Here is a 15316-nt window from a genome sequence, read left to right as displayed (position 1 = left end):
GTTTCTCTTTTCCTACCCATTCAATTTTGTGGTAATCTACTTGAAATAATCTGTCTTTTACTAACAGAACATCTAGAATGAAAGTCTTCGTCAAAACCAATGCCTTCCACAATTCCTTTCTGCGTGACATCCTTCCACACAATAGCAATGCTGATGACTACTCATTTTCTTACAGCTCTCCAATCCTATTTTGGGAATTTAAATTCCACTTATGTCTCTGGGGATTTGAATAACAAGACAGAAAGCTACTACACTCCAAAACAATCTTCTTGAAAAATCAACATCTGCCAGTGTTTCAAGTTTCAGCTCTAGCACTTAAACCTCTAAGCTCAAGGTGAGATCTCTGGGGATTGCCAAGGAAACTTGTAGGCCTTTTTTGCTCCGTTTTATTTGTAAATCCTTCCCTAGAATCTTGGGCATCAGTCTCATCACATATGTCACTGTTTTTCTTTAAAAAAAGTTGATTAGGACTTCACTAAACTATAATTCCTGTCTAAGCCACTCTGTTTCCTCCCACTGATCCAACATATATCTTGCAACAAACAGTCAAGTATCAAAACACTCAAGTCCAGACCATCACCATTTTGTCACTTGGGTTTGGAGAGGCTTATCAAAGATAAATGGGTTCATGCATTACAATTACCTCCCAGTATAGACTTGCCATTCTTCGTGGAGTGCACAACGTTCCATATGGCAGTGGTCCCCTATCGAAGGCTGTGCTTATGTCTCTCACTCCTCCTCTCCTGTCTTAAAATTGAAATATAGGCTGGAAGGCAATTCCCATGTTAACGTATGCACCAAAATGCATGCATAACATTTTGTGTCTCCCCTCAGACAGGAAAATAAATAGGATCTTAAAAGAAATGCTTAATGCAATGTCTTCACAGTCTCTTTCCTCCCTCAGTCTATCACTATTCCCAATTACAATATAAAATTGTCAGCAGAAGGGATATAAAAGCAAACTTAAGTAGTCTCTGGTGGTTCAATCTACATTTAGCCTCGCTCAGAGCTGTGGACACACGGTCATTGGTTCCTGCACACTCTAAGAGGCTAACACTCAGGATGAGGATACAAAGCAGCCACACTTCAAGGTCCAGCCATGTTATATATATAGCAGAGAACATCTCCTTCTCCCCCAACTCTAGCAGCCTGCCTGCCCACAGAGAAGGAAATAGTTACTGTGCATGATAGGAGCTTGGGGTTTGGCAGTGATCCAGCAGAGAAATAGGGACAGAGGTCTGTAAGATAAGAAATAAAATTAAACATGCTCTGTATCTAAAGAAACATGCCAAAGTAAATTAGGAATAAAATTGGTAACTTTGGGTTATTTTTGCAACCCAAGGGTACACCTCCATGGGAAAGACTGCTGACACTGAGATGTGGGTGAGGCGTCCTCCAGTCCTCACTGCTCAAATATCATCTTGGATGTACTGAAAATTCCTACCATTACAGTTGCTGCATCTAGAAAGTCTGTTGAAATGTTGAAGAGTCTAACATCAAATCACTGAAAGATGTAGTACAATTACACCCCCAAAACAATTGGTGTGAACTTTATGTATTTTCTCTCCGAGGTTATTTATTTTTACTTTGTCTTTTTTTCTGTGTGTGTGTGTGTGTGTGTGTGTTTTAAGAGAGAGAGAGCACACAGGTGTGGGACGTGTCAGAGGGAGAAGCAGGCTCCCAGCTCGGGGCTCCATTCCAGGACCTTGGGATCATGACTTGAGCTAAAGGCCGAAGCTTAACCAACTGAGCCACCCAGGTGTCTCTTCTCTGGTCTTTTCGTCCTCATCCCTTAGTTGAATTTACGCTTTTTTTTCACAGAGGTTATTGCAATAACCCTGCAAACTCCTGTTTGCACTATTAATCCCTTTCCTAACTCTTGAAGAGCTCTCCATTGTCTGCAGGGTAAAATCCAGGCAGACACATAAAAGCCCTTATAATTTGGTCCATGCTTATCCCTTCCCATTTCTCAATCACTCAGAATTTCTTGTGGTAGTTTCAAAACACAGCAGTGCTCTAGGCCTTTGTGTCTTCTCCCGTACGATTATCCTTTAGTCTGGAAGACTGCTCCTCCAAGGCTGATTGATTCCCATTTAACCTTTGAGACTCAGCTTGGTTTCCTCAGGAAACCTTCACCTAGTCTGGAAGAGAATTACATGCACTGCGGGTTACCATAGCATCTGGTTTCCTCCCTTCATCACAACTAATCACATCATATCCCAACTGTGGGTAGAGTTATCTGTATCCCTCACTAAACAGTAAACAACATGAAGGCAAGGACTGTATTCCCAGGATCTGGTGGCACATGCTAGGTACAGAACAGCTGTTTAATGAACATTCTGTGAATGAATCCACATGCTCTCACTGGGCCATATTCATCCCTGGGCATTTTCACATATATTAGGTCTTTTAATCTTTCCAATAACAAATCTTACCCTGTCCTTTTATACAGCAATGGTCCAACTGTTGGTGCATTCTTTAAGTATCAGGCAGAGGTACAAGTGAAAGTTATTACATCAGACAATTCAAGAAGAGAGAGGAGGCTGAGATGTGAGGTGGGTGATGGAAGGAGAGACATTAAAAGACAGAAAGAAAGGGAGATCTTAAGATTTTATAACTCTGATGTTATAACAAATTAGTTCTTTTCTGATTTGGAACCCTAGAGGGAAAAAGGAATATGGGATGGTATTAGTGTATAGTGCTAATTCAATAATACATTCACTCTTCTATGCAGTTTCATGCTTTAACTCATCAATCCTTAAACACATTCCAGGTGATAAGTACTATTATTATCCTCATTTGACAGAAGAAGAAACTGAGGTGCAGAAAAATAATTTGTTCAAGGCACATAGCTAATAAGTGGCACAGTGATGATTATAAATGTAGCAATATGAAACCAAGACACCATGCTCATAACACTACAGTACGTTCTTTCTACATGATGCAGTTAAAATGCAGAGGGGCAAATATTTTTAAAAGCTGCAGCAGTTGCAAAGATTCTGATGGCAGACTGGTAGTCAGGGAAGGCTTCACGGAGGAGGTGAGAAATGACCACGTCTTTTAGGAAAAGGGACTGATCAAGGGGGCAGGAAGTGTAAATGTACTTTAGGAAGACAGAATGGTCTGTAAAGATGAGGAAGATGTGGAGAAGAATCTCACTTGGTCTGAAGCAGTACTTATGGCTCGATGGCAAGTGAAAGGGAGAAGGAAACAGGAAGATCAGGTGAGACAGCAGTGTGGGCTGCCTGAGTCTACACTCAGTAGTGTTGGCCAAGGTTGCCCAGCAGGGATGTGAAGGTAGTCTGCTTTGGTAAGACCAGAGTAGCCCTCACATGAGCAAATCTGGCCACAAGCCTCAACTGGGCACTTCCCAGAACCAGCAAAGGACAGGGATGCTTGGGAGACACTACATATACACCTATCAGGGTAAGAAATGCCGATTGACCGCATCTTCCCACTACCCTCTTTCTGTATCAATGAGGAAATGGAGGTTCGAATAGATTTAGTGATATAACCAAGATTGTCCATCTTCTTAGCAGCAGAGTTAGGACTAGAAACTAGGAGATAATGGTATTTTCCTTTGAAGACCAGATGATCTTCACTGAGGTAATATTAAATACAGAGACACACTGATACCAAAAACAGCACAGCATTTCAATAAAAGCAAAACAAACAAACAAACAGAAGTTGAGCAATGAAATATGTAAGTGCTGAGAGGCTGGCCGAGTAAAGATGGAGACCAGCAAGTCTGGAAGTCTTCCTGGAGCAGGTTAGTTTTCAAGCAGGTTTTTGTGACATGGTGGACTTTGGCTGGAGGTCAGAAGAGACTGGGAGAAGCCAGCTCCTGAATGAAGGCATGTCTTAGGGTACAGTGATGTATAAACACCAGTCTGGTGGGTTCTAAGGGCAGGCAGCATGATATAGTGAAGACATGGGAGTCATACAGAACTGAGGCCAAGCTGCTGCATTTATCAGCTGTGAGACTAAGGACGAGTTCAATTACTGAGCTCATCTATAAAATGAAGGTAGGGGTATCTGGGTGGCTCAGTAGGTTAAGCATCTGCTTTCAGCTCAGGTCATGATCTCAGGGTCCTGGGATCCAGCCCCTTGTTGGGCTCCCTCTTCAGCAGGGAGTCTGTTTCTGCTCTGCCTCTGCCCCTCCCCGCCCACTCAAGCACACCTGCATGCACTCTTTCTCTCTAATAAATAAATAAAATCTTTTTAAAAATGAAGATAAAGATTTTTAACACATAGTAGCTATTATAATTAGAGTCATTTTTGTGACATTCTTTTTTGGGGGGGGTAACTGGTCTTTAATCTTTGTGGGCAGACATAAAGGAAGGTACCCATCCCTGGAAGGAAAGGATGTTTCTTTTCTTTTTCTTTTTTTTTTATTTAAATTCAATTAGCCAACATGTAGTACATCATTAGGTTCAGATGTAGAGTTCAATATTGTGACAATCTGATACACAGTAGGGATTGGTGTTCCTGAGTCTCCTCTTTTTTTTTTTTTTTTTTACTATTCATTGAATAAATGCATGAGTGAATACATGAGTGAATGAATTCCCAGTTAGATTTTTTCCAAACCCATCTGAGAAAAGGAAACCTGGCAGTCATCAGTGCATTCAAGCATGATCTGGTAAAACATACCCCATTGTCCCTAATCCCCTTTTGTGTAGCTTGCCTAGGAGAAGAAAGGAAAGGAGAAAGAGTTTCTATGACCTATGCGAGATGAGGACTGTTTGTTGAACCAAATAGAGAATGCCACATATTTGGGGTAGCTATCTCTAGCCTTCTGAGGAACATGCACCTTCATCAGATCCATAGAGAGGGGAGTGTTTAATCCTTATATTTTATACCAAGAGCACTTAGAGTTTTACTCCTACTCAAACCTCAGGGAAAGAAATCCATCAAACATCCATGTTTAATGTTTCAAGCTATGCAGTGAGATATTTTCTCAGGTTTGGCCCTGAAACACCTAAATGTTGCTCCTATTTATACTCTGCTATCTTAAGGAGAATCTGGAAGTCTCCAATCCTGTAGGTACCTGATGACTCATCAGAAAACTTAGGAAAAATGTTCCACAGTGTAAGATATCATTAAATCTCAAGATTGGATGGGATTTTAAGTTAATCCAGTTTAAGGGTTCCCAGACTTTGAGATTTCAAGAACTAGTAGCCCCGTGATGGGTATTAAGGAGGGCACGTATTGCATGGAGCACTGGGTGTTACACGCCAACAATGAATCATGGAACACTACATCAGAAACTAATAATGTACTGTATGGTGACTAACATAACATAATAAAAAAAAATAAAACAAAATAAAACTTCAAAAAATAAAATTTCAAAAAGCAAAACAAGATAAAAATAAAAACAGATAATTGATCTAGAATGGCTACATTAATTTCTTAGGACTGCCATAAAAAATCATCACAAAGTAGGAGCCTTAGATCACAGAAATGTATTGTCTTGAGGTTCTGGAGGCTAGAAACAGAGATCAAGGTGTGCCCACATTTGGTTGCTTCTGAGGGCTGTGCAGGGAAATCTGTTCCATGCCTCTCCCCTAGCTTCTGGTGGCTTGCTGGCATTCTTGCCATTCCCTGGCTTGTAGATGGCATTCTCCCAGTATCTTTACTTCATCTTTCCTTTGTATGCATCTGTCTCTGGGTCCGGATTTCCCCTTTGTGTGAGGACACAGTCATATTGGAGTAGGACCCACCCTAATGATTTCATCTTAACTTGATCAACTGCAAAGACTGTTTCTAAATAAGGTCACATTCACGGGTACTGGGGATTAAAACCTCAACATCTTTTAGGGGATGAAATTCAACCCCTAACAATGACAAACTTGTAATTTAATTAAGGAATTAAAAAAAAACAAACACAAAAACCCTGCAGTCTATTATCTTCATCTTTTCAAATAGAAGACATTTTAACACCAAAACTTTCAGGAATGTTATCATCTCGCTGCAAAGGGGGGTTTTTCCAGCAAAGGCAGATTCAGCCTTCTACCAAACAACATGAGAGCAAGGACTGCATCGCCCTTACTTCCTAATATTACTCTGGGTTTATGGGGACCTTGTTACAGACTATAAGGATATGTGGGAATGGTTTCTTTGGCCCCCTTCCTTGGTCTAGTACAATGCTCGACCACAGCTGAAAGCGCCTCTGTAAACTTTGCCTGAGTTTTGAAACTCTCATTCTCTTATATGATGACAATACAAATAAAACAGACTGTAAGAGAATACAGTGTCCACTGGATGTCACAGTACTGTGCCTGACATTCCGTGAGACCTGGCTCCTTTCCTATTCTCTGCATTTTTTTCCTCAAGTATGCTGTGAGCCTTTTCTGTGAAACAGAAGTTGGTTTTTGTGAAATCTCACTGCAGGGACTAAACAGAGCATTCTAAAACATCTTTGCAGGATCTGGTATCCAAATTTCAGCTTTGCCTCTCCCAGCCTGGTTTTAAAGTGATTCAGTCAGCCCTTACAGTGGATTTTTCATGAAATTTCATGGATTTTGTAGTTGCATGGAATGAGGAGTAACTGCTATTCAAAGGCAATGATTGATCATAAACTACCACTTGAATTCTGGAAGCACTCTTCTTATTTAGGGATAGAGACAAGCCTGCTCGAACCTTTAGAATACTAACCACGTTAACCTTGATTGTTAGCGTTGCTAATTCATGCCCGGCAACAGACTTGCCCAGAAAGCCCTACATACACGGAGGGTGAACTATCAACTACCAAGTAGTTTGGAGAAAATTTAAAAAAAAGGATAGGTGAAGATCATGACTTATATATTATTTGGTCATTTCTTCTATTTGTCATTTCTTTGTCAGAATTCTGACCTCTAATTATGGTACTGTGGGAGTCTTTAGAGTTGAAATGTCAAGAGAAAAGCTTTAGGGGGAGAAAAATAAGGGAATGCTAAGAAAGTCATGCTGTAGGTAAAAAGATTGGACTTGGTGTCAGACCTAGTGGTTTGTCCCCTGCCTGGGCCACTTTATAGTTGCATGGATAATATTTACATTCCTCGAGTCTCATTTTCATCATTTATAAAGTAGAATTACTAACATCTACTCCATAAGACCGTCATAAGGATTAGTGTATCTCTGATGTGGATAGGAGTGACTTTCAAGGGAGGGATTTCAAGCAGCAAGGAGTAACTTTAATGTTCTTTTGTCTAAAGGTGAGCCTTGATCCAAATGCCACAGGAACTTAAAAATTCACAGAATTTTTAAAAATGCTAACGTTCCTCCATGGTTAAATGAATTACATAACACATTTTTTGAAAGACATGATGAGTTTGCCTTCAACAAGAGCAGAAAATAACTAAATATGCTATGTATCAGACAACCAGAAGGATACTGCAATGTGCTAAGCTATTCAAGGTCGCTTAAGACAGTGGGAATTCAACGTAGTTTTCTGGCCAACTTGCAGGCTTAAAATGCCATTTGGTATTTAACAGAGTTAAACTGATGATTATCAGAAAACTACATAAGAAGTCAAATTTATCAGGCCCTTCAAAAGGTTACTTTCCATTCTGACTAGAAGCAAAATGTGCTTCTTGGCATTTGCAATTTCATTTCAGTGTAAGGCAAAAGATATACATTAATTTTACTACTGCATGTGGATTAAACATTTTTATTTTGAGAATTATTGGATCAAAGAAAATGTTAAACAGAATTTGGAGAATATAATTAAAATATCAGGGAAGCTACCAACAAATGAACTTTCTCTGTTGCTTGTCTTCCCAGCAGCAAACATCCTCTGGACTGGAACATTTGGAGAATTTCGTCTTGGCAGTAGTTTTCAAAGGAATCTTTCCTGACTTATTTGAACATCTTGTATAATAAAATTCTATCCATTCATGGAAAAGTCCTGACTATTCAGGGAAGAGCTTTTAGTCATGTAAAAGGCATTTCACATTCCTGCCTGAACATTGACATATGAACTCAGGGAGCTGGATTTTAATGAAACTAATGGTTTCTCTCTATGATCTTGACACCTCACAGGATAAGGCAGATGCTGGGGAAAGTCTTGGTGAGTCACCTCATCAGGAAATTACAGTGTCACAAGAAAAGATGCGTGCTGAGCAGAACAACCAAGATCCTACACTATAATTCGCGGCACGTGGGCCCCGGCCCCATATCATTCTTCCCTCCACTGTCACCGCCGACATGAGGCCGTGTGCTGTGGGAGAAAGCACTGAGCTCTTCTAGAGTTAAATCACGGTGCTGCATACATATCTGTCTGGCTTTAGAAAAGTCTTCACTGTTCAGAGCCTTAGTTAGCTTCCTCTGTACCCTGGGAAACGAGGATCTATCTCGTGGATTATCATGAAAATTAGGTTTGATGACATCAGGTACCAGCCACATGGTACCTTCCCTCAGACGACACAAGGAGGACAATGATCTAGTAAGTTTTGGATTTGGAGCTAGTAAACTAGATCTAATCTAAGCTGTTTTGCTTCGTGCTTAGTTTCCCTCTAGTTCATACTCAGTGGTTAACTGAGCATAAAAACAAATAAACAGTCGACCTTGTTTCTGCTCTCCAGCAGCCAATCACCTAAGTGCAGAATGCATATGGATGAAATATTGTTCAGTATATACTCCAAGATGTGCTCTGAGAATAGTATTATGTTATATGCTAGAAAGCTAGCAAGGGAAACGAAGAAATGTTCTTGCTCTAACGGAGGTTACAATTAGTGGAGGAGGAAGACAGAGGGCAGGGCTGTGTTTATCCTTGGAGCGTCTGGTGTAATTTATGAGTACACGAACACTAGAGATGTACTTTCTCTTGTAACAGGTTTTCTCTATATGCGTCTCATTTGAGATTGACTGTGCTTGGTACCAGCCACGTTAAACACATGTCAGCAGGTGATAGCCGCTGTTTACCAAACCTCACTCCGCGCCAGGCACTTTGCTGAGTACTCTGAATACACGATTTTGTTTAAACGTCACACCATACCTGAGGTAGGGTTATTATCGGCGTGTTACAGACAAGAAAGCACAGGTCTAGAGAGGTTCCCGAAGGCCTCAGAGCAACAGCTAATAAGGCACTGAAATGCAGGTCTGTCGGCCTCCAGTCCTTTTTCCCCTGAAACTCCACGTTTTGCTACCTCACCTCTGGGTACTTCACACCAGAGATCATCTCATAGATGTTCCGTAATACTTATTCATTTCTGGCCTAGAGGAAGTCCTTTCAAAACTGACTCAGACTTATTTTGGATTTGCTCTTCCCAGTGGAGGGAGATTTCAGAGCAAAGATTGTGTTGATTTGTTGCATTCCTACTTTTAAGGGCAACCTCAAGTGTCTTTTTCTAGGACTCATGGCACATGTCTCTCTTACTCGGTTCTCCAAATTATATAAAGTATTTGCTAAGCATTGTTAGGACCTTTTGGGATCTCCGCTGATGATCTTACACTGGCATAATTTTGTAATCTTCCCTTCCTTAGGCTATGAGTAAGGTTGCAAAAAAGACCATGCTATTTTTATGATTGTTGTTGTTAGAGAAAAAGAATTCTGTGCAAGTCCACGAGCTGTAAAGCAAACAGCATGGCTCAAGAACACAATTCCGGCCCTGGGGGGCCAGCCACAGTGGATGTATAAGGCATGGACTCTGTTTCCACACCCTCAAGCAGTTGCAGACATCACCCCATGTTCCCATATTTTAAAGCTGGAGGGGCTTTTTTGCTTGTTTGTTTCCTTTTAAGCTCTAAGTCTGAGGGTGACATCTCCAGTCGTGGGTGATTGTGTTTATAGCAGACGGGAATACAGGAAATGCATTCTAAAGTCAAATAGAAATCATTTTTGGATTATTGTTTCTTCATTCTTGGTTAAACAATCACCAGTCGGGTGCCTGTGTGATGAACAATAGTCCCCGCCTGCTAGCAGCTCCTGGCCTAGGATCAGAAAGAGACAAAGGAGTGGGGTAAGTTTTCGTGAGAGTGGATTTGTTGGTTGCACATGAAATCCAAACAAGAGCCACTTAGTCTTATCTGGTAGGGACTGTGTCAGGGAAGCCCAGCCTGTGGAAGCTAAAGGTGAGTTTTCTAAGATGAGAAGTCACTGTGGCAAAGATGCAGGTTCCTGAGAAGATAGCTTGCAAATAAATACGAAGAAAGTAAGAGGGCTCACGGTGTTTAAGGTAGGAAAGAAAGAAAACAAAACTCCTGTGGATGTATGTAGGGCACAAGATGGAGTCACTCACGTCAAGCAGCGATGTAAGCAACCAATGGCATCGTCGCTAAGACTGGATATCCTGAGGCCAGCACAGGTTGACGACACCCAAACTGATAACCAGCAGAGCCAGGGGAGGCCCACAAACGCCCCAGATTGATTCAACTCTTTCAAAAAGGGAGGATTTTTGCAGCAAACTGTCAGATTCTGCAGACACTGACCCTTTCACATTTGATGGCATCAAAAAAGGCAATGGCTGCCAAAGGCTCTGCCCAGCGAATCCCTGAACATAACAGAGATCCTCCACTGCTTGAACACAGTAACTGACTTTGAATTTGGTTTGTTAACTCCTTACCCCTCGCTGTATCTTCTATGTTGTGCGACTTTGTCTTGTGCTTTCCTTGTGTGATGTGTATGAAGCCAAGTGAAACGCATAATGAAATTGAATTTGGAATCCTGAAGAACCTGCTTTACAATTATGCGAAACTTGTTTTATGACTGAATAAAGCTCACACACACACACACACACACACACATCAGTCCGTGAGCACGCAGCTGAGATGAGGCCTGGGTCTGGTCCCCGTCAGCTCTGGCACATGCTCCTTATTATGTTCAATCTACCACTTACTGGCTTTCTGATTTTAAGAATATCACTTATCCTCTACAAGCTTCAGGGTTCTTATTGGTAAACTAATGATAAGAATATACTATAGTATTTCTATTTTTAATTTTTTGAGGAACCTTCATAATATTTTCCACAGAGGCTGCACAAGTTTTCATTCCCACCAACTGTGCAGGAGGGTTCCTTTTTCTCCACATCCTCGCCAACAGTTGTTTCTTGTGTTTTTGATTTAGCCATTCTGACAGGTATGAGGTAATAGCTCATTGTGTTTTGATTTACATTTCCCTGATGGTGAGTGATGCTGAGCATCTTTTCATGTGTCTGATGGCCATCTGTATGTCTTCTTTGGAAAAAAAAATCATCCTCTTCCCATTTTTTAATCCATAGCTTGTTTTTTGGTGTTGAGTTGGTTTATATATTTTGGATATTAACCCCTTACCTGATATATCATTTACAAATATCTTCTCCCATTCAGTAGGTTCTCTTTTTGTTTGGTTGGTGGTTTCCTTTGCTATGCAAAAGCTTTTTATTTGGATGTAGTGCCAACAGTTAATTTTTGCTTTTGTTTCCCTTGCCTCAGGAGATGCGTCTAGAAAAATGTTGCTATGGCTGTCAGAGAAATTACTGCCTGTGTTCTCTTCTAGGATTTTTATGGTTTCAGGTCTCATGTTTAGGTCTTAATCCATCTCGAGTTTATTTTTGTGTATGGTGTTAAAAGTGGTCCAGTTTCATTTTTACATGTAGATGCTGGTTTCCCAACACCATTTGTTGAAAAGACAGTCTTCCCCCATTGTATATTCTTGTCTCCTTTGTCAAAGATTAATTGACCATATATCTATTTCTGGGGTCTGTATCCTGTTCCATTGATCTACGTGTCTATTTTTGTGCCAGTACCATACTGTTTTGATTATTACTACAGCTTTGTAGTATATCTTGAAATCTTGACTGTGATACATTCAGCTTTGTTCTTTCTCAGGATTACTTTGGCTATTTGGGGTCTTCTGCAGTTCCATACAAACTTTTGTATTATTTGTTCTAGTTTTGTGGAAAATGCTGTTGGTATTTTGATAAGGATTGCATTGAATCTGTAGATTGCTTTGGGTCATTTGGACATTTTGATAATACTAATTCTTCTAATCCATCAGCATGGAATATCTTTCCATTTGTTTGTGCCCTCTTTATTGCTTTAATTAGCGTTTTATGGTTTGCAGAGTACAGGTCTTTCACCTCTCTGGAAAAGTTTATTCCTGAGTAGTTTTTTCTTTTTGGTGCAATTGTAAATGGTGTTGTTTTTAAATTTCTCTTTCTGTGACTTTGTTGTTAGTGTATAGAAATGCTACTGATTCCTAGGTATTAATTTTGTATCCTGCTACTTTACTGAATTCATTTATTACTTCTAGTAGTTTTTTGGTGGAGTTGTTAAGATTTTCTATGTATAGTATCATGTCATCTACAAACAGTGACAGTTTTACTTCTTCTTTACAATATTTCTTTGCCTCTTCTTTGTCTCTTATTTCTTTTTCTTGTCTGATTGCTGTGGTTAGGACTTCTAGTATTATGTTGAATAAAAGTTAAATGCCAGTTTTTATTATCATTGTTGCTATTGCCTGTTGAATGCTGAGTACAAGGTTTATCTTTCCTTCAACTTTGTGTCCCTCAAAGTCCTTGTCTAGTGGTCTGTATATAATAGTTTATCAAGAAATAGTTGTTGAATTGAGGTGAATTGAAATGGTAGACCATTAAAGCACCAAATGAAGTTTCTGAAAGAGTGAAGAAGAATTCATGCATGCTTAGTGTACAACTTCAGGTAGTCACACAGTAAAGGTCAAGAGTGACATTTGGGGATGAAGGACATGAAAAGAGCTACGGTATTAGGTAAAATAGAAGGTAACTCCTAACAGTAAAGAAAGCAAACTAACCCAAGAGAAGGAGGAAGGAGTCTTCACAGATACCTGGGGCTTTCAAGAAGAAGTTAGTAATCTGACATTTTTTTCTTCTCAGCTCAAGGTTTTCTCAAGATATCACATCAGGAATCATCTAATATATTATCAATGCAAGAAAAAAACTATAGGACATAAACTTTATACAAATAATTATATACTCACCTAGAATAGGAACCTGATCTGAACACTTAATTTGACATATTATTGGGCTTGTATTGTGATTCTTGTTTTATTTTATTATTTTAGTAATTTAATTTTTTCTGAAAGCAAGCCTTGTTAATCTTTATATATAAATTAAAAAGTTAAAATAATTGCCTTTGCACTTCAAACTAAACTTGTCCAACAGAGAAATAAAATAATTACATTTATTATTAACAAAACATAAATAAAATATAAACCAACAAGATGGAGCAGAACAACCTTAAGTGGAAATTCTCCTGATGCACTGGATTTAGATTTTGGGGGGTTAATTTGCATGTTGCAAAGGGGTGATTTAGCATAGATGTAGATACAGTAGTAGATCAGCCGCATGTAAATCTAAGTGAAGGGGGTATAAAAAAAGGGGGAAAACTTCCTCAAATACCAGGCAAATTCAGGAGCTCTCAAGCATTTTGTTTTCCTAAGACACCTCCCACACTCTTGCAGTGTACTATGGCTCACTCTGTCTCGGATGGCTGCAAATTACATGCATGGTGTTCACAACACGAAGGTGCCGGGCAGATGGGGGAGGGATCTCTAAGGAAGAAGGGCCTTTTCCTCATTTGCACAAATGCATGGGTAAACAACAGCACTGCCATATCCCATGTCCCTCCATCACAAGGGAGAAAAAATCCCAAATACACAAATCAAGGCCTACTTTTTTACTACAGAAGAGTACATGCCCCTTTCCCAGCATCTCCAGTGATTTTAAAAGCCTGGGAGGCCGACTGGAAAATGAGGGTCAACATATATTTTGCCACTCCTGAGCTTCCCTACCTGTATCTGTGGTTCTCTCTGGGCCTTTGGTATTGATTCTTTGCATGGTGGCTTTTCAGAAGCTTTGATTCCGCCTGAGAGCATAAAAAGCTATCTCTCTGGTGCCCTTCATCCCTCTTAGGCGTCTCCTGCAACACAACGGTGCCGCTGCTTTTCCTGCTCAGTCAGCGGGCTGGTTGGGACTGCTCTCTATTCAGCTTGGAAAAAGGCCAGGGTGCTGCTTGCCAGCATACATGGTACAGTTCTGCTGCTTTTCAAAGGGTCAACAGCCACAGCTTTGCATGCTTTGATTACTACCAAAACGAAAGAGACAGTGTTGTTGCTTCATTGCTTTCCAGCCAGGATTAAACCCATATGAAGCTGCCTTTTCCCACCCTTATTTTGAGTTACTCAGTGGAAGAAAGAAAATATTTCTCTGCTCTTGTTTACATGCTGGTCTATAGTCTGTATTTGAATATGAGCTTTGGCATATTATGAAACCTAGCATAGCCACCCAGATAGAAAATAATAGCTGACATAAATCAAGCAGCTCACATTCATATTCTCTAATGCACCAGAGAGGATAACAAAACTTTGGAAATTTAAAAACAGAGAGAGATTACTTAGGGACTTCATTGGAAAATAAGCATCAAGAGCAATAAACAAAATCCATCATATAAAGAACCTAGAATTGAACTGAAAAGAAACCATCTTCCATTATTTCCCTGGCCATAAGAAATACCAGGACGTATGGATTCAGAAACCTGAGACTCACCTCTCCCCTTGCCTACCCCACCATACACACATACAAAAATAATAATAAAATAAAAATAAAAGGATGCTGCTCAACAGGGACCAGGGACAACATATACACATTTGCATTAAAAAAGAAGTATAATAATTATGATTAACAATACGCAGAATGATCACCAAAAGAGATTGGAGAAAAAATCCAACCATAATGTGAAACTTCAGCTTTTAAAAGTCTATACCGGGGTGCCTGGGTGGCTCAGTCATTAAAAGTCTGCCTTCAGCTCAGGTCATGATCCCGGGGTCCTGGGATCGAGCCCCACATTGGGCTCCCTGCTCAGCACGGAGCCTGCTTCTCCCCCTCCCTCTGCCTGTCGCTCCCCCTACTTGTGCTCACACTCTCTCTCTGTCAAATAAATAAAATCTTAAAAAAAAAAGTCTATACCAAGTCAGGTGTGAAAAATACCAAGAAGGAATCTATTTACTAAATTCTCCACTTGGTCCCTTTTAGATTGCAGTGTTCTGTAGAAATCTAATGGAGATGAAAAAAATCTGAGTGCCATTAGAGTGTATATAAATGCCCTTTCCGCAGTTCAGACGGTCTCAAGCTCTTACCATTAGCATTTAGAGGGGCTCTTAACACCATGCTGCAAGCCTTCTCTCCATGTCCACAGGGGAAATTGTGAGCTTCTTTTCAAGACTTCCTGATCCTTCCTGGTCTGTCCCAAACCATCTTCCTAATTTCACCTTCAGGAAAGTGAAGTCTTTCTCACATCCTCTATGCTCCAGCTTTCCCCAGTGTCAACTTATGCTTCCTCTTCTTCCTCAGGAGTAAGAAGTATTTAAGAACTTGGAGTCTGG

General features: G+C 40.2%; 1 protein-coding gene across 1 annotated transcript in view; it reads left to right on the top strand.

Moving 5' to 3' along the window:
* Positions 1 to 3732: 3732 nt before the first annotated feature.
* LOC110570167 (zinc finger protein 19-like) overlaps positions 3733 to 15316 on the top strand; it is a 73003-nt gene continuing 61419 nt past the window's right edge. The window contains 1 exon segment of the mRNA XM_044914334.1: positions 3733 to 3769. Coding sequence (XP_044770269.1) covers positions 3733 to 3769 — 37 coding nt within the window.

Source organism: Neomonachus schauinslandi, chromosome 4, assembly GCF_002201575.2.
Source record: "Neomonachus schauinslandi chromosome 4, ASM220157v2, whole genome shotgun sequence".
NCBI lineage: Eukaryota > Metazoa > Chordata > Mammalia > Carnivora > Phocidae > Neomonachus > Neomonachus schauinslandi.
Note: the sequence above shows the minus strand (reverse complement) of the source record. Positions and strands in the feature narration are given on the sequence as shown.